At 57.5% G+C, this 18,536-nt stretch overlaps 1 protein-coding gene across 2 annotated transcripts in view; it reads right to left on the bottom strand.

Annotated features, from left to right (window-relative positions):
- NECTIN1 (nectin cell adhesion molecule 1) overlaps window positions 1–17,759 on the bottom strand; it is an 89,637-nt gene extending 71,878 nt beyond the window's left edge. For both annotated transcript variants that reach the window (XM_024761930.1, XM_024761929.1), the window contains exon 1: window positions 17,590–17,759. In XM_024761930.1, the coding sequence (XP_024617698.1) occupies window positions 17,590–17,668 (79 nt within the window). In that variant the 5' untranslated portion in view covers window positions 17,669–17,759. The remainder of the gene's footprint in view (window positions 1–17,589) is intronic.
- Between the last annotated feature and the right edge of the window lie 777 nt (window positions 17,760–18,536).

Here is an 18,536-nt window from a genome sequence, read left to right as displayed (position 1 = left end):
AATCTATCAAGTGCCTGAAAATAGGGATTATAAACACACACACACACACACGGATGATATCGTCCCGGGCTTAAGGACATGGAATCCATGAACTAATACCGTGATCACGTGCTATAGTAGGGATGTTCACAAGTGCCATGATGGTACCAGGGAGAAAATGATGAACTTGGGGAGAGGAGTTAGAGAAGAAAGGGCCTTGCAGGATGACTGGGACTTTACCAGGCAGTGAAATCGGGCTCACCAAACAGAGGGGACAGCGTGAGCAAAGGAATGAAAAGTGAGGGAGGGCGTGTAGAGGGGGCAAGCCCAGGGTGCCTAGCCAGTGGAGTAGCTAGTGGAGGAGCAGACCCCCAACAAACCCTGGCGTGGATGGCACAACTTCTAAGTCAGACACAAACACCTGCGCCTAGCAATGCACCAACACACACCCTGGGAAACCACACATCCACGCGTGACTACAGAGCCCTCTGCTCCCTAGGGGTCAAGGCATGGGAGGTAAATACTTAGTAAATGTTGACTAAATGGCAAAAAGATGCTTTCGTTTGCCACAAACAACACGACGTGAGTATGGGAGGTGTCAGGAGAGAGGGAAGCAGAGCAGTTTTCGCATCTTGGCTATGGGGTTAAACAAACTGCCAGGAAAACAGGGAGGTGCGCGGGGGAAGGAAACCTCAGGGCTTACTGGGCTTGAGAAGGAGGGCAAGCCAGCAGCTCCCATCGGTGTACTGTACATTTACGGGGCACCTACTGTGTACAGGGCACTGAGCTAGAGCCTGCAGAGATTGTAAGGCTGAGACCTCTCCTGCAAAGACCTCGGCGTCTAGGGTGAGGGGAGGAAAGCGAGACAGTACCAGACAACATAGTACCAGGAGACTGGGGAAGGGGCCATTTGGGAACCAGGTATTTCACAGGTATTTTCATATGTTGGGGCTTTGGGCTCAGCCAGCAGCTGGAGCCAAGGCCCAGGGGCAGGAGTGGAGGAGCCAGGAGCGGTTAACTCTGGCTGCAAACTTGAATGTGCCCAAGTCAGGCAGGGGGAGATTATCTTTGGAAAAGTAGGTTCTGGCTACAGCAAGAGCCTAGACCAGTGGTTCCCAACTGGGGGTAACTTTGCCCCCAGGGGATGTTCAGCAATGTGTAAAGACATTTTTTCTTGTCACATGGTGGGGGGTGGTGGGAGGAGGCTACTGGCATCCACCTGGTAGAGGCCAGGGATGGTGCTAAACTGGCCCAGGGATGCACAGAATCACTTGGCCCAGGACGTCAGCAGTGCTAGCTGCGGGGGTTAGAGCCCTGGCCTCGATCACGGAGTCTGTGTTTAAGACAGCAGCACCGGGGAGTCCAGGAGGGCTCCAGGCAGAGCAGGAAAATGACATGCCCCAACTTCTCCTTGCTCTCAGTGTGTGCAGGCCACCCAGGAATGGGGAGAGGCCCCCGGACGTCTCAGAGGGTGATGGTGTCGGGACTGGCACGGGGTGGGGGTCTGACAGAAATGGGACCAATAAGAACTGGCAACAAATCAGATGCAGAGGATGGAGAAGAATTGGTCAGAGCTCCACTGAATGCAAAATTGGGGTTCCAAGCACAGAAATGGGCAGAGTACCCAGCGAGGGCTGTGTCCCGGGAAGAGGAGGATTGTACGTGGGGCCTGAAGCGGGACTGTCTAGCTGGTGCTAAGACCAGCTGGTCTGGGGAGCAGGTCAGGCTGAAACTGGACAGAGCAGATAGAGGGGATTGTTCTCCGAAGGCCAAAATTCCCCACACAGCCTTCCCAGCCCCCTCCATGGCTACAGGCTCCCGGCTCCCCCATCCTGAAGACATTCCAGAAGACTCTAGTCTTCTTTGATGTGTGTCTGCATCCGGCCTCCCTCAGACTGCCCTGGTCATTCTCTGCTGCTTCCCCCAGCCACTCCCACTCAGACTCCAGGTCTCAGCATCAAGGCCGCTTCCCCGCAGGAAGCCTCCCCCAGGTTAGGGCCCAGGTGTCTCCTTCGCAGCCCAGTGCAGCCCTGTGCAGACTTTAATCACTTGAGTAATTCCCTAGACCCGCTCTGTGTGCCATCCCAGAGCCCAGAGCAGGAGGACGCCTGTTTTCAGACGGTACATCACAACTGGGCTCAGCCCCAGCTCTTGCCAAGGACAGAAACAGGCAGGAGAGGCTCCCAGTGCCCTCGCTTCAGCCCTTGTCTCTTTTCCCTTTTCTGCCCTTCCTTTGCCACCTCCCCGTCCCCTGACCACACGGCTTACAAAAACAGTTCTAGAAAGAACTGTTCTGATAGCCACCAGGACGGGATTGCACCAAGGAGTCACGAAAAGGTGTGGAAACCAGGACAACTCCCAATGGGAAGTGCTCCAGTAGTTACAGATGAAAATGCCACCCAAAGGCCAAACCTCAAGGACACGTGCCCCCCACCACGCCATGAGCCCTTGAATAAAGCCTTTAATGTCAATTTGAATGGCTTAAAGTACTTTTTCTTGACATACCTGGCACTTAATAGATGCTCAAAGAACATCTGTAGACTAACTGACCTCACCTAAAGGATTAGGGAAGAGTTACCCACAGGATCACCCCAGGACCCCATCTGGCCAGCAGAAAGGGCCCAACCAAATCAGTCAGTGGGAGCCAAGGAGAGTGAGTGCTGAGATGCTCTCTGGGCTGGTCAAAGGGTCTGCCCTCCCAGCAGGCAATATCTAGGTGCATCCAAAGAGCCTGTGGGAGCAGGCCTGCAGGTCACTAATTACTCTTGGAGATTACACACCATGCTGGCTCTAGAGACCAGAAAGCAGCTGGGAGAGGGGGAGGGCAGAGCCTAGAAGGCTCTCCAGGGCTGGAGGTGGGGGAGCTGAAATTGGGGAGAAAACACTAATGATTTACTAACCAGAGTTACTAATTATTAACCAGCTAGACTCCTGGACTTGAGGGCCCACTTTGCGCCTTCACCCCTACACCAGTGTTGAATCCCGAGCACCTCTGGAACTCCCCAGCCCCGCTCTGGAGGCTGCCCACCTCCGCCCCACCCACCACAGATTGTCCCCAGCCCCGCCTCGCTCTTTATCTTATCCCGCCCTTCCCGGTGGCTGCTACCATTGAATATCGACTCCTTCTCCCCACCCTGGTGGGGTGTCAGGAGACAGAGGGATGGCAGCGATAGAAAATATTATATGGGGGCGTGTCTGGGTGACCCAGAGGCGGCCAAGGGAGGAGCCATCCCCTCTTCACTGCTCCCCTCCCCGCCCCCTCCCTCCAAGCGTAGCTCAGCTCCTTATCTCTCCCTGCTCAGCCTCAGGGTTTGGCAGGTTTGGCAAGGGGACCACCGTCTGAGGCTGGGTGGGGTGGGGAGTTGGCAAGGAGCAGCGAGCTTGCGGGACAGGGCAGAGGGGGCTCCAAGCCACGCCTCCTGGGTGTGGGGGGCAGGGTGCTGGGGCTCAGGCGTGTGGAGACGCGTTGGGGGCCGGAGCCTGACTAACCTCCTCTGGGGTTCAGGAAGGAGGCTTCTGGTTTACCCTCAGGATAAAGAGAAGGCCAGACTCTCCAGGGGCCAAAGACTCATTTCACCAATGGCCACGGGAATCCACGGCTAAGAAGCCCGCAAGGGTCTTCTGGGGTGGGGAGGGGACGTGCTTTTAGTGCCTGGACGGTACTGATGAACTACCTGCGGCGGTGGTGGTGGTGGTGGGGGGACGGACTTGCGGCTGCAGAATCTGTATCACAGTCTGTGTATCACAAGGTCAGATGGTGAGGTGCCTCACCCCGCCACATGCCGTGGCTCGCTCTCCCAGCGCCGTGACATGCCACAGAGCCACTGCACGATGGCACGAGACACCAAGGGGCGACAGGAGAGGCTGCCAGGAGACCACCCCCACCCCCCAAGGCATCCCTGTGGGCACCGCCTCCCACCGGTGACCACACCCATTCCAACCAGTCCCCACCTGTGCCAGTTAGGGCACAGGCTGCTGGGAGAATTAGGGGGCTGCCCCCACCCCCTCACAGTGACGTGACTGCAGGCAGAGGGTCCCCCGCCCTCCCCACTGTCCTCTATGCCCTGGATCTCTGCAATATGCTCCCTCTCTCAGGCCCCTCACCAGCTTAATTCCTTAATTCCCACTGGAGATAAACGGATCTTTCACTGCAATTTATTGTTAATCCAAAGGAAAACAGGGGGTGGGAAGAGGTGAGGTGGAGGTGGGGAAGGGTGAAGGCAGCTAACCCACTCCCTCCTCCTGGCCCCTGGGACAGTGGTCGCAGCTGGGGACGCCTAGGCTGAAATCCCTGGGCCAGTCAGCCGGCGTTTGGAGCATCACACCTGTTACCGGGGACCTAGACAACTTGGTTCCCAGGAAAGCATCTGAGAAGGAGGGGGTATCAGACTTGGCTGGCTGAGTTCATGGGAGAGAAGACTCCGGGTGCCAGAGGCCATCTTTAAATGCCTGGAGGACCCGCATGTGCAAAATCAGATGTGTTCTACAGGATTCCAAGGGGGTAGAAACAGGACTAAGAGGTGGGAGCTTCAGGGATACAGACTCCAGCTCAGTACAAGGGAGAATTTGGGGCAGTTAAAGCTGTATGGGCTTCCATGTAGGGTGGTGAGTTCCCCATCACTGCAGGCATTCATGCTGAAGCTGGATGATCAACTAACAGGTAGGGATGTGGTTGGGGGGTTTTAAGAAGCGAATGGGTGTTACATTATTTGACTCCCCTTCCAACCCTGAGACTCTAGGGTTCTGCGACTTACTCTTCTGGTCCTCCCCAACTTCACCTGCAGGGCAGGAGGTATCCTCAGCTGAGGGCCCGGCTGGGAGGCTCTTCCCAGACCTGGGGCTGGGAGGGGACAGGTGGGCTCAGATGTATAACCCGCCTTTAATAGTAACCCCCGCCCCTTCATGTCCCAGCAGGGAGGGTTTAGGGAGAGTGATGGGCTTAGGCAATTACCTCATGAGGCCCCAGCTCCTCCTCTCCATCTCCCAGCCAGGCCACTGTCTTACAGGCATGCAGAGGTGGCACTCTGAGGTGTCACCTGCTGTGTGTGAGGTCAGAGGGCTGGTGCTGTACTGGAGGCATCAGTGCACATGGGGTTGAGTGGGTGCAGGAATGGGCCTACCACCCCTCTCCCGCCACACACCCAGGGCAGTGGGAGTCCCATAAGGGCTGGCATCGGGCCCTGGGGGCAGCCGGACTCCTGCACCTGGGGTACCTTGGTTGAGGGCGTGTAACTCTTGCTTCTAACTACCCTTTAAGAAGGGAACACAGGATGGCTCCAAGGGTCACCAGGCACATTTCCAGGTGACCATCGGGGCAGGGGTGTGGTTTTCCAGGAGACCAGGGGCCTGAGCGCCTGACTCTTCCTGAGTTCATCACCATGGAGAGGCCACAGGAGTCCCGCTGAGGGATACCCCACCCAGCGGGTCATGAACTGCTGGGAGGGCTCCTGGGCCTGGCTTCCCAGCCCCTGGGAAGTGACCTTCCTCTAGACCCGGGGTCCGCAGGCGGGCAGTAGCTAATAACAGCCAAGTGGTGTGAAGACTCGCTCTGTACCAGGCCCCGTGCTAATCACACCACGTGGCCACATGCATTCTTTACCACTTCTAAACCTCCCGGTATCACATCCCCATTTTCCAGTGATGGGAACTCAAGTCTGGAGAAGACAAGACATAGGTATATACACGGCCACATGTAAGTAATAAAAGGCAGAGACCGCTTGGCTCCAAAACAAACAGTGGGTTCAGTCAGTTTGCTGGGAGAAATATAGTCAAACCAGTTGTTTGTGATCCTATAGACAAAACAGTTATCTAAGATTGACCTTCTGCATTCTCTGCCTGGTGGCTGGGGGACAGTGCAGACCCTGCCTCGACAGCCATCATCTTTGATTGCCTACCTCTCCCTACTCTTCCCCTCATCCCCCAGGATCCAGACTCTGCCCTCCCCGCAGGGAGCTGGGTGAGAGCCCCCCACCTCCGTGGGGGAGAAGATGGCAATCAGAGTCTGATCAGGAGCAGACACACACACACACAGAGCACGTGACCTCATGCATGGGCACACACATACACACACAAACCATAAACCTCTCTCATCCACACACAGAGGACGTAAAAACACTTGTAAAGAAACACATAAACCAGCACAAATTATCATTACACTACAAACTGTGTACACAAGGGCCGAGGGGGTAGGAGTAATGGAGTGATGGGAGATGGGAGAGGATAATGGAGCTGTTTTCTGGGAAGGGTGCTTCTGAGCAAGGCTGGGGTGTGTGGGTGGGGGGGGGGGGCTGACTTGCAGAGAAGCTAGCTGGTGGCACTGTCTGCCCGCTGTCCCAGGCTCCCTGGAGGGAAGGGGGAGCCACAGAGACCCTTTCCAGTTACCCCACAGCAGTGCTGAGAGGTGGGGGGGCCAAAGACCGTCACCTCTCCTCCTCCACGACTGCCCGCTCCTTCGGTTCCAGCCCAGAGGCCCGTTATCTGACTCCTGGGAGGCGTCGAAGGTTGGGAAGGGTGCTGAGGCCCAGGCAGGGGAGGGCACAGGGGAACAGGGGCAGGGGGTTGTCATCTAAGTTCCCCAAAGGCTCATCCATCAACCGAGCAGAGATAATCAGAGTGCGCAGCCGGCCCAGGACACTGATTACTCTCTGGGCACCGTAAACACAGGGAATAAATCTGGGAAGGGGCTGGGGAGGAGGTGTCTCGGTAGCAGGGCCGGCCACCCTGCCTGGGAAGGGAGAGGCAGCCCATCCATCATTCTGAGATATGCAGCAATCTAGGCCAATGAGATCAGGATGGTTTGGGGACGGGGGAGGTGGGCAATCATAATAAAATAATCCAGTGCAGTGTGGCTGCTCCACTCCGATCTTATTCACACTCAAGGAGAAGCCCGTCCCTGCCTCTGCTCCAAGTTTTACCCAGAAGCCACTGTAGAAGCTTCTGCCATTGACTTAAAACCCTCAAAGGAGGCCTGGCCTAGAAGGCACGAAAGTGGCTTGACTCAAAAGCGCCCGTGGGCATCACAGGCCCCGGGGGCGGGCAGGCTCTGGGCAGAGCTGGCTCCTTTGTGCTGACAAGGCAATCCTTAGGTTTGCATGGAGGGCAGATGGGTCTTAAGCCCTCCTTCCTCCTATGCTTCCAAGTACTTCCCGGGTGCCGGGAGGATTCCAGCTCCAGGAACCGATCGCATAGCTCTGGCCTGTGTCTGGGCCACAGAAGTTGCACCGTAATTCAAACTAACGGAGCATGGATAATCTAGAACAGCAGAGGGTCTAGGAGGAATTTCTCTTTGGCGTCGAAACATATCAGATGACTGTCTTGCAGCTGAGTTACCTTCCTAATTAAGCAAGGGAGTTTGTGAGGCCTGAGCACCCGTGGTAATCTGCAGGGTCAGGGAGTGCTGGAGGAGCACTGGCCCCAGGTGACCCTCGAGAGGACGATCACACGTGAGCCATCTGGAGTCCACTCTTGGTCCATGACCACAACACTGGGAAAGGGTTTTGATTTTTCCGCTCCCACGATCCTCCTTCTCGGGACAGTTCGATATCTCAGCTGCAAGGCGGCCAATGCCTCTGTCCCCGGCTCCCTGTCTTGAACCTGCCTGTGGTACAGGAAGCACCAGGCCCTTTCATCCCAGGAGATCAAAGCAGCTGGCACATGTGAACACCCTAAATCCTCTCCCTGCCCCTCTCCCCAGGTAGGGGCCACCTGCCTTGCCATCTTTTGGGATCTCTGGGTGAGGGCAAGAGGGATGGGAACCTTCCGGAAGCTTAGGACAGGCCCTGGCATAGGATCAGTTTGCTGAGCTGTGGACCCACCCAGGATCTGGGGCCAGCCTGGGAACACCTGCTGGTGGCAGTTCCAGGCAGATTCTCTGAGAGGAGCTATTACACCTGCCTCTAGTCTCACAGTGAAACATGGTGGGAGGCCCCCAAACGGCATCAGTGATGCTCAAAGGCTCAGGGGATGAAAGAGCAATAATGGCAAGACATTTCCCTCTAGCACAGGCACATTAATACTCCCGAGACACAACGGTGACGTGGCAGGATACACCAGGAATGTAACTGTAGTTTTAGTACTTGTAAGGCATCCGAAGGATAAGTAGTGACCACAGCCGAAGCTCCCTGCTGATAAGCACTAATGACTCCCCAGTGCTCCAGGGAGGCCCCAGGTCATTCCTGCACCATCAAACGGAGCAGGAGGGTAGGCTATAAGATGCTATGCAGCGGGGATGGGCATTCTTTTTTTTTTTTTTTTGCGGTACGCGGGCCTCTCACTGTTGTGGCCTCTCCCCCTGCGGAGCACAGGCTCCGGACGCACAGGCTCAGCGGCCATGGCTCACGGGCCCAGCCGCTCCGCGGCATGCGGGATCCTCCCGGACCGGAGCACGAACCCGTGTCCCCTGCATCGGCAGGCGGACTCTCAACCACTGCGCCACCAGGGAAGCCCGGGGGATGGGCATTCTTGAGGCAAGGTCCTGTGTTACTCCAGGCTTAGTAAGCTGTCTTCTTCCGTCACCCAGAAGAGAGGCCACTTAGCCAAGTGGTAGGATCATGTACACTGGACCTGATTTCCTCGATCTGAATCCTGCCTCTGCCACTTACTAGCTATGTGACCAGAGGTGAGTTACCTAACCTCTGCTCAGGTCTCCTTTGTTCATAAGTTAAAGACGGGGGGAGGGATCCTCCACAAGAAGGAGGTATTGTTATGAAGACCAAATAAGTTATTACATGTAAGATGTTTACAACAGTGTCCGAGTGTCCAAAAACTCTTGATAACAGTTTGCTGTTATTGTTATCATCATCACTGTCCAAACAAGCAACGACATATCCACTTAGCATGTACTATGCAATGATCTATCCACCTACTACAGTGCTATCAGATAGCCCATGGTGTGGCCAACCCTGTGCAAGGCCCTAGGGATTCCAAGCTCTATCAACAATGGGCCCTGTCCTTTTGGAGCTCTCAGTCTTATGAAGATAAATCCCAGGCCCAAATAACTATAGCAAGATGCAGAGTGGTTATTGCCATGGGTGGCATGGATGAGGTGCTGGGGACGGGAGGTGGGGGCTTTGAGTGAGAGAGGTTATCTCCAGCTGGGGGCTTCATGATAAAAGTAGCGCTCGGGGCTTCCCTGGTGGCGCAGTGGTTGAGAGTCTGCCTGCTGATGCAGGGGACACGGGTTCGTGCCCCGGTCCGGGAAGATCTCACATGCCGCGGAGCGGCTGGGCCCGTGAGCCATGGCTGCTGAGCCTGCGCGTCCGGAGCCTGTGCTCTGCAACGGGAGAGGCCACAACAATGAGAGGCCCGCGTACCACAAAAAAAAAAAGTAGCGCTCGACCTCAGTTTTTGGATATGGGAAATAAGGGCGATTTGGGGGGAACGGCACGTGTAAAGGCACTGAGGTGGGAAAGCATGAGGTGTGTGGCTGGCTGGGCCTGCCATGCCCGGAGAGGTGGTGCGAGCTGAGCCAGAGAGGGGGCAGCCATCAAATGCTTCTGGGCTTGTGAGTATCCTTCTCAGGCACGTTTTAGGTATACTCATCCAAGAAGCAGTGTAGGCAGTTTGGAGCCAGAGAGCCAGGAGCTGGGGATGGAGGTGAGCCAGGGGCTGCTGCAGGAGTCCCCGAATGAGGACACTGCCATCAGCCCCTCCTGCAGTGGGATCCACGTCAAGTGGGTCAAGTGGCGGCAAGGCTGGCTCGGCTCTGAGGCACCTCGTCTACTTCCTTTGTCCCAGCAGCTGACAGCATTTGCCCAGGAGAGACCAGGAGTGACGGAGGGGATACCTGGGGTGCTGCTCAGGGGTCAGGGAATGGAGCCCATGGAGTCAGCCCACCAATCCCACTTGGGGCTCGAATTCCAGACAAGCTGCAGGGCCTTACAGGGGAGCATCAGGGGCTGGCATATATCTCCAGCCCCCGTTTCTCCAGAGCAGGACTGACTTGCCGATGTCTTCCCAAACAGCTTGGCGCTCCCACCTCCGCTGACTGATTTGGCGGGCGCTCACGTGCTGAAGTGTGGGCTGGCCTGTGTGACCCCCGCGTGGAGCACACCAAGTGAGCCCGTGTGCGCTAAGGACCAATTACTACGGCCTGGCACTCTCTTTCCTCTACAAGACTGAGGCTCCAAGAAGGGGCACGGTTTTCTTTGCCCTCGTCTTGTTTTTCATGGCTACGTTCACTGAGCCCTGGTGGTATGGTGGTGACTGGCTGGTCTGCGGGGGAAGAAAGATAAAGCAGAGGGGGAGGGCACAGGCAGAGGGGCTGGCTGTCAACAGACACCAGAATCTGCTAAGAAAGAAAGAATCCCATCTCTGGTGGGAAGAACCCCAAGATGGAACCAGGGCTCCATCACAGCGACTGTGGGCAAGTCACTCCACGTTGGGGAGAGGAGAGGGGCCAGGAAGCCCCTGTGGAGGCTGTCAGCTGGTGAAACTGCATCTATAGGGAATGAAAAACGCTTCTCACGTGGGGTCTCCAGGTCTCTACCCCCACCTTTTGGACAGAAAGATGGGCTAAGATTCAGGCCAAGGCCGTGTGGAAGGCTCCAGACTCCACCTCTGCTGCTAGGACGTGTCTCTCAGATCTGTGTGTGGGGGTGGGCGTGCTGTTCCCTGTGCCCTCTTCTATGGAATGAAAATGATCTGCTGAGCTTCTCAGAGAAGGCGGACTCCTATGCGTAGCCCTGGAGGGAGCTGTGTCCTTGCCTCCTTAAGGTGGGGAGCAGAACTGAGGGTCCAAGTGGGCAGGAGGGACTCCATGTTCCCAGCTTTGGGGAACGTGCATTCCAGGAATGAGAGGGCGCGGGTGGGGAAGGAGGACCCTGCTTAGGCCCACAGATCAAACTCGAACTCCCAATGGGACATGCTTGTGCCCATGGCCATTGGCCTGTTTTGCTGCCTGGGCCACGCCTGCAGCTGTGTCCCAAAGGAGCCACTAAGCCAGCGGAACTAATGTCCTCTAATGAGATCCGGGCCAGAGTGGCCAGGCGGGTTTTATTGTCTGTGGCTTGGTAATGAGACTCCTCATAAACTGGGAATGAAATTGGGGTCTGCGTGGACCAGAGAGGGGTGGGGGATAGCCTAGGAGAGGGAATCGACTCTGCCTACCAAATCCCCGCCCCACCCCCTCCACTGTTCCAGTCAAGTCCACAATGCTGTCTGAGCACCGCTCTGCCCCGGGCCAGGCCCACACGCTGGCTGTGTGCCTGCCTGTGCCCGGAGGCTCTGCGCTTACACCTCAGGGGCCGTGCCCACGTCTCAGGTCGGATCCCCGGGAGTGGTGCTCTAGCATCTGAAAGGACGTGCTCCCCTTGACATGCCCCCTCCCCCAAGCTGTTCTGTTGTTGGGCATCTTGTGCTCTGTGCCAACCTGGGCTCTCTGGTCAGCTCCGGCTGGGCCACCCTCCAACCTAGATCCTTAACTTATCCCTCATTTCTCCAGGGAGCCGCCATGCTCTGCTTGTTGTCGGGGAGAGTGTAAGCTGGTGGTTGCTGGCGAAGTGAATGACCGCCTCACCGGACACATTCTCTCGTGGCCTGGCTCAGCCTCTTCCGCATCTGTCCAGCCCAGCCCATCTCATCTTCCTCATCTACTGAATTTGGAGTCAGAAGCCTTGAAATCTAATTTGGCTACACTGGCATGAAATGGTCAGCAAGGTACTAAACCTACAATTCACTTTTCTCATCTGTAAAATGGGAGAGCTACTGATACCCTTCACGTGGGGTCACTGAGAGGATCAGCTGAAACTATGAACTGAAAAGACTGTCGCAAACATCTTTATTATTATTGGTGAAAGGACTGAGCCTTCAGCTGGAGAAACCAAAAGGACTTTCTGCCAGTGAGAAGGGCATGACCCCAGGACAGATTCTCTACCTCTCGGACTGTACCATCTTGCCTGAAGAGCCGGTACCGTGGACTGCTGGGAAAGGGTCCTGTGGCCCACTCTTCTCCCAAGTGTGGAAGTTTGCAGGGGCTGAGTCCCAGGCCCTCCATGCCAGCCTCAGGCTGCTGCCCCAGCCAGCACTCCAGATGGGCCATGGTGCCCAGCTGGGCCCCAGACAGGGAGTGAGGCAGGTGCAGGGGAGAGCGCTCGGTGACAGGCTGCAGAACAAAGGTGCACAGCACCTGCTGATCGTGCCATACATGACCACCAGGGCTGGGCTCAGGTAGGTGCCTGCAGCCAACCAGGCCACCTGAGTCCCCCAGGGCTGCTGCAGCCTTTGCCATCATTTCCATGTGGGGAAGAGAGGTCAGCAGTGGGCAGGCAGCTGAGTGGTTCTTTCTCAAGGGACTGTGAAGTTGGCACTGCCCAGCTGGCAGACACAGTGGGGGCCAGGACCACTCAGAGGAAAGGTGTAGGGAATAAGAGCAGCTACCACTACTGAACATTTATCACATGCCTGGCAATGCGCTAAGCACTTTTCATACATTACTGTCGATCTAATCTTCACAAACCTCTTTGAAAGCTGTATTAGCAGAAACCCATTTTACGGATGGGAAAACTGAGGCCTACAAAGCAACTTAACCAAGTCCACTCAACTGGCAATTGGTGGAGATGGGATTCAAATCCAGTCCAGCTGGCCTTGCTTTGCTCTCTCACTCTGCTGGGTGGCCAAGATGGGGTGATCTCCGGGTTGTGGGAAGAGGAACTGAGCTATCTGCTGCTCCCTCTTGACTGGGGCCTGGGACCACTGCTACTCTACCCCAGAAGACTGTGAAAGGCACAGATCTCATGAGTCCCTGAGAATACATAAGCATTGCCCCTCCGCTACCCCAGAATAAACCTTGGGATTATCCACTGCCCTGAAGAGCCTACAGTCTGCTGTCAGGAAGACCTTCTTTGTGTCCTTCTTGGGTCTCTCCTGTTGCACTGAGTTCATCTCTCCCTGTCAGTGTTCAGATATTAGGTTTGATGTGTTTTCTCCTATCTTTTCCCTCTCCCCATTTCCCAGCTCCAAACAGCACAAGAGAATCCAGAGCTTAAAGGGTTAACCGGACTAAGGGGTGTTATCTCCAGCTCAGGGCTTTCCCTGTGCAAGGTGATCCCTGCTCAGATCTTAAGTTACCTCCTGCCCCAGCCAGCACATCTGCTGCTGGCTCCGCAGACCTGGTCTCTATGGAGAGGGGCGGGCATCATGGGGCAGAGACATTTACCAGCTGGACTCGGGCACAGGGTCCTGGGATCCCAGGACTGGCCTCTTCCCCACTCCTTGCCCCTCATCCCCGCTTGCCTTTTCAACAAGGGGGCTCCTGCTTTCTGCTGAATGAACTGAGATGCTTCCAGGTACCTGTATGTTGCCAACCTGGGCACACATACGGTTCAGCAGGGCTTTTCACAGCCCACGACTCAAGAGCTCCTTTTTAAATGCCCAGAGTACATCCCCTTTCTCCAGCTGATCCTTTTCCCCAAATATTCATGCAGGAAGCAAAGATGCCAAAATAGTAGCTGAAACTCTATTTCTTGTGGCCCCTGCCAGCCGTTCAGAAATCCTGAGAAGCAGCGGAAAGTCTCTCCAGGTGAGCATCTCCCGGTGAGGATGCAGTGGCCCAGTCTAAGGCCAAGGGCAGAGCAGAAAACTAAGGCAGTGTCCAGGCTTCCCAAGCCCAAAGGATATGACAGCTCATCTTGGAAGGAACTGGCTAAGGGCAAATCTCAGGTCTCCTCCAAAGTCACCCTCACTGACACTCTGACATAAACACAGGCGTTACCAAGGCTCACGGCCACTCACAAAATCCTAGTTGGAAAGCCACAAGAAATCAATTGCATGTGAATATACATTTGATGTATAGTTACGGCCCCTGCACCATGGTGACCCATAGATCCCAGCGCACACACCTCCTTGTCCTAGTCCCCATGGGTCTGCACGTACACAGTAAATTGTAGGTGACCAACACACGCACACAGTCTTGCACACGTGTGTGTGCACGCACTCTATACTGAAGGTGAGGCCATAGGCAGATTGTCAAAAATGTTACAGCCTAAGCCCCATAGCTGGCTAATGTCCGTTCTAGCCTGGCTCACTGGCTAACATTCAAAGTTAAAAAAAAAAAAATCAGCATAACAGGTGAATATACAGACACCCTCACTGTCTCCCCCAGCAGGCAGGAGGCATTCAGTTTACCAGGTTAACCAGGAAAGATACAATCAGGAAAATTGAAGGTATATTCACACCTCCCTTGGGTATTTTCTGTTTGCACTGAACAATGAACATTAGTCAGCTGCTAAACAATGGCAGCATCATAGGCGCAGCGACTGGGGCTGACCCCCGGCCCCCACCCTCCCCAGCCTGGCCCACTTGCTCAGCCGTCAGCACTAGGGTTCTGGCCGGAGACCATCCTGGCAGTGTACAACTGGGTCCCGGGTCAGGCCAACGAGGTGGATTCATTGTGCAAAGCTGAGCAGCCGAGAAGGGAATGGATATCAGAGTCTAGGCCAGTATCAGGCGACAAGGGGCGGCCTGTCCCGTAAACACAGAGAGTCAGGCTCAGAGACACTTTCTAGACCACTCAGCCCAGGGTGCCGGGCCCAGGCTCTGCCATATCTCCTCCTCCCTTCCAGCCTTGACTATTCGGCCTTGAATCTGAGTCTGAGACATTCCACAGCGCTGCCTCCGAAATGGGCGCTGGGATTCCTGCTTACCGGCACTGCAAACCCCAGACCAGCAGGATTGGTTTTGCCATAACGTCCTGCCCAGCAAGCCAGAGCACACCACTGTCTGTGAGCGATGGGGAAAGAGGAGAATATCCCAACAGTCCTGACACCCCAGGTTTCGAAGGAAACCACCATGACAGCGAGCTCTGCATAGGCTGCAGAGAAGGGGGTGCTGTGGCCCCGACAGGTCTTCCGAGGGTGTGCGTGACACCTGGGGCGTGTGTTCTCTTTCCAGACAAAAGGTTTGGGGAAGCCAATTAGGGAGGGTGTGGTGTAGGTGGGACACCAGCTCAGCGCACCTGCTTCTAAGACAGGTTCTCTGCTTCCTCTCCCGGGCTCCTCCTGTCCCTCTGGGATGCAGCCCTGTCCTCTGAGTGAACAGATTCATCTCAGAGGCTTGTGGGGCTTCACCACCCTGCCCGGTAAAGTCTGTGTTGTTGAAAATATACTTCTGTGCTTACACATCAAGAGCCGGATTTGGAGTGTTTTGAAGTCCGTGGGCCACCACACGCAGCCCGGGGGGGAGCTCCCCCGCCACCAGGCTCCTCTCCTCCACCCTCCACGCCCCCTGCCATAGCCTCGGAGAACCCAGAAAGGAGCATCCCCCAGAGAGAAGCAGCAGCGGGCAATCAGGAGGGTGCCTGAGGGTGATGGTAAACGGGGTGTGGGAGGGCAACCTCTGGGCCCACCAGCCTCTGTCCAGGTGTCGTGTGGACACTACCACATCCACCTTCCTCCCCTCACAGAGGCACCAGGGCCACAGGCACCGGGTAAAGGAGGCTCTCGGGTCGGGGAACTCTGGCTGCCCCGCTGACTGACGCTACCCAGTCATGACAATTACGATCCATCAAGGAGGCTTATGAGCTGCCTGTCTGAGCTGTGTGGCTCCTTCTCTGCGTCCCACCCCCTCAACCTGGATTTTTGGTGGGAGGAGTGTCTACACTTGAGCCAGGTGACAGTGTCACCTCCCTGCCCCCACTTCCTGAGTGGGAGGAAGCAGGGCAGGCCTCCAGCCCCCCAAAGAAGGAATGAACTACCAAGCACAGCACCACAAAGCTGGGTAAGAGAGTAACAAAAGGAGGGGAGAGTGGGGGGGGGGCAGTGAACGTCCCCTCCCCAAGCCTTCCCGCTCTTTGTCTGACCCAGGATTAGGTTAACCCCTAGTATGCTGGTCCACACAGGCCTCAGGAAAGCTGTCCTTTTGCTGGGTACTGGGTGTGGGTAATATGGGATTGAAGGGTTCCCGGAAGCCCAAACCCCGGTGTCGGACAAGTGCTAGAGCCTGAGCTTCTAGCATCTCTTGCTGGCTTCCCAGGAGGTCCAGGGAAAGATAAAGACTTCTTATTCTCACCGCCACCCTGCTGCGTGGAGGGACTCAACCATGCCGCTTTGAAATGGGCAATGACACCTGTGTGCCCAGGAACTTACCCTTACCCGGCACACCTAGCAGGGCAGCGCCCCCCAGGCTGCAGGGCCGGGGGCACCGTGGTGCAGACTTTCACAAACCATTTTCTCCGCCATCGGCCACTCCGAGGCATTTTCGGAGCCCTGGCAGTGAGCTGGTGGCGGACGGGGTACAAAAGTGAACGCGGCCAGGTTCCTCCCTCCCAGAAGTGCAGGCCAGCCCCGCAAAACACACAACGTGGCTGGCCCTCAGATAACAGACAGCCCTCCGAGTCTGCAACACCGCACGTACCTCCTCCACGGAGCTGCAGGCACAGCCGAGACCCAACATTCTCGCCCCACGCGGAGCCGGTTTCTCTGTACTTCGACCCCTTATTTTGCCACCTAAGGCCGGGGCCACGTGCTTCAGCCAAGCCCCCACTCTGCCCAGCCTCCTTCCCAAGCCCCCCATCTAGCTAGCGCGGGAGGTAGTCTCAGGTTTCCTTCACGAAGCCTGGAGGAACTCCCCCAAACCCCTCCCCCACTCCACCCGCCAGCCCCGACTGGTGCGCGGTGTCCCCAGCCACCGTGGGAGCCAGGCAGCTTCCCCAGGGACACAAAGGGTTAAAACCAGGCGAGGGGACTCGGTCGGATTTGCCTCCTAAACGCATTTTCCAGTTCATTCCCCAGCACAAAACGCCCGGGCCAGTCCCAGCCTCCGCCCCCACCCCATCCGTCAGAGGGGCCACCGCGGGCCACCCCCGGGGTCGGGCGTCGCGTTAACCCCTCGGCCGCCAGCATCTCAAGGAAGGACACGCGGGGCACCCTCGGGAAAGTGGGTCATGCAGCTACCTGGCTGGCACGAAGCCCGAGGTGCCTCCTGCGGGGAGAGCCCCCCCAAACTGCGATTGCAGTTCCGAGGCGAAGCCCAGCCCTGCGCAAGGCGGGGAGGTTGCGATCTCGCGCCGCCGGGGCCTCAGCCTCCGGGTAAAGGAGCCGCAGGTGAGCCCTGCCGCAGGAGCGGGCTCTCCGCGTCGGTGGTGGGGCGACGCGGTGCGGCAGCGCCCGAAACCATCTGGCAAAGGGTCTGGTAGAAGAAACGAAGCCCCCCTGCTATCCGCCAAGCCCTGCAGCCCACCAGATCCGAGACTGACGCCCTCCCCCTGGAGCTGTTGTCTCGTACCCCGAGACGGTGATTACGGTGATTATTTTGCATTTATGTAACATGAAGTGTTTGCAAACTGCTTCCGGAGCTGAGAGCTGGTTATTGAATAAATAGAACGCTATTACATATTATTATTTTTGTGTGAAAAACTGCGCGGAGAAAGTGCTTTCTTGCTACACAGAGACGTGCATCCTACTGCTTCCCTGCAGGGCAGGCTGTTCGGCTGCTCAACCTCTCTTTCTCCGCCGTGCCACCCGTTACCCCCTTACCTAAGCCGTGACCCAACTTTTCTGGCTCCTTTCACTCCCTACAACCCAGACGTGCCTTCCATCCAGCTCCCAGCCCCGGTGGAGGCACTGGATTGCGGGGGGGGGGGTGTGGAAGGGAAAGGCAGAGGCGGAACGTGCTTACCTGGGAGGAAGAAGGCGGTCAAGCCGAGAGCGAGTCCCCACCAGAGTCCAGCGGCGCCCGCAAGCCCCATCCGAGCCATCGGGGGCCGGGGGTCCGGCGAGAGGGGCCGCGAGGAGAGCGCTCCTCGCGCTCCAGAAAGCAGCCCGGAAGACGAAGGCGATCCCTGCAGGCCGGCGGGCGCTCTGAAGATCCAGGTCAGCCTCAGCCGTCGGCCGGGGCGGGGTGGGCTGGGTGGGATCGGCGCGGACGCAATCCGGGCCCCGGGCGGCCGCCGGCTCAGAGGCTCGGCAGATGCCCGCCGCAAGTTGCACGAGTCATGCCCCCTTCTCCTCCTCCGCTCTCCTCCCCGCGCCGGTCCCCGCCCTCTTCTTCCACGCAGAGCCGGGCTGGGGAGAGGGACCCACCCCCGGCGCGCCCGGCTGCCCGGCGCGGGCTCCCGGCCCCCGGCGCGCTCACATCCTCCCGCTCGGCTCCAACTTGAAGGCGTCCATGGGCGGCCGTCCTCCGAGGGCGGCGGGACGAGCGAGGGCGGCGGGCGGGCGGCGCGGTGGGCTCGGGGCCCAGGCGGAGGGCGCGCGGCTCGGCGGCCCAGCCGATCGGGCGGGGCGGCTCCAGGCGAGGAGAGCGATCCGGGGCGCCGCGTCCCCGCAGCGCCGCAGCTGCTCGCTCTGCCGGGTCCCGGCGATCCGCAACAATGTGGAGCTGCCCGGGCACCGAGTCGAGCCGCGCTCGCTCCTCTCCCTCTCTTTCTCTCACTCGCCGAGCTCCAGCCTCTCAGCCGCTCTCCCCGTGATGTCAGCCCGAAGGGGAGGGGTTAGCGTTAACCCCCTCCTGGCTCCCACGCGCAGCCCGCGCTCGGCCCCGGCCTCCGCCCCGCCGCGCACACCTTCCGGCCCCAGGCAGAGGCGGATCCCTAGCAAGGGCCGTGGGGTCGCGCTCAGGCCCAC

This window comes from Neophocaena asiaeorientalis, unplaced genomic scaffold (genome assembly GCF_003031525.2).
Source record: "Neophocaena asiaeorientalis asiaeorientalis breed wild unplaced genomic scaffold, Neophocaena_asiaeorientalis_V1.1 scaffold737, whole genome shotgun sequence".
Classification (NCBI taxonomy): domain Eukaryota; kingdom Metazoa; phylum Chordata; class Mammalia; order Artiodactyla; family Phocoenidae; genus Neophocaena; species Neophocaena asiaeorientalis.
Note: the sequence above shows the minus strand (reverse complement) of the source record. Positions and strands in the feature narration are given on the sequence as shown.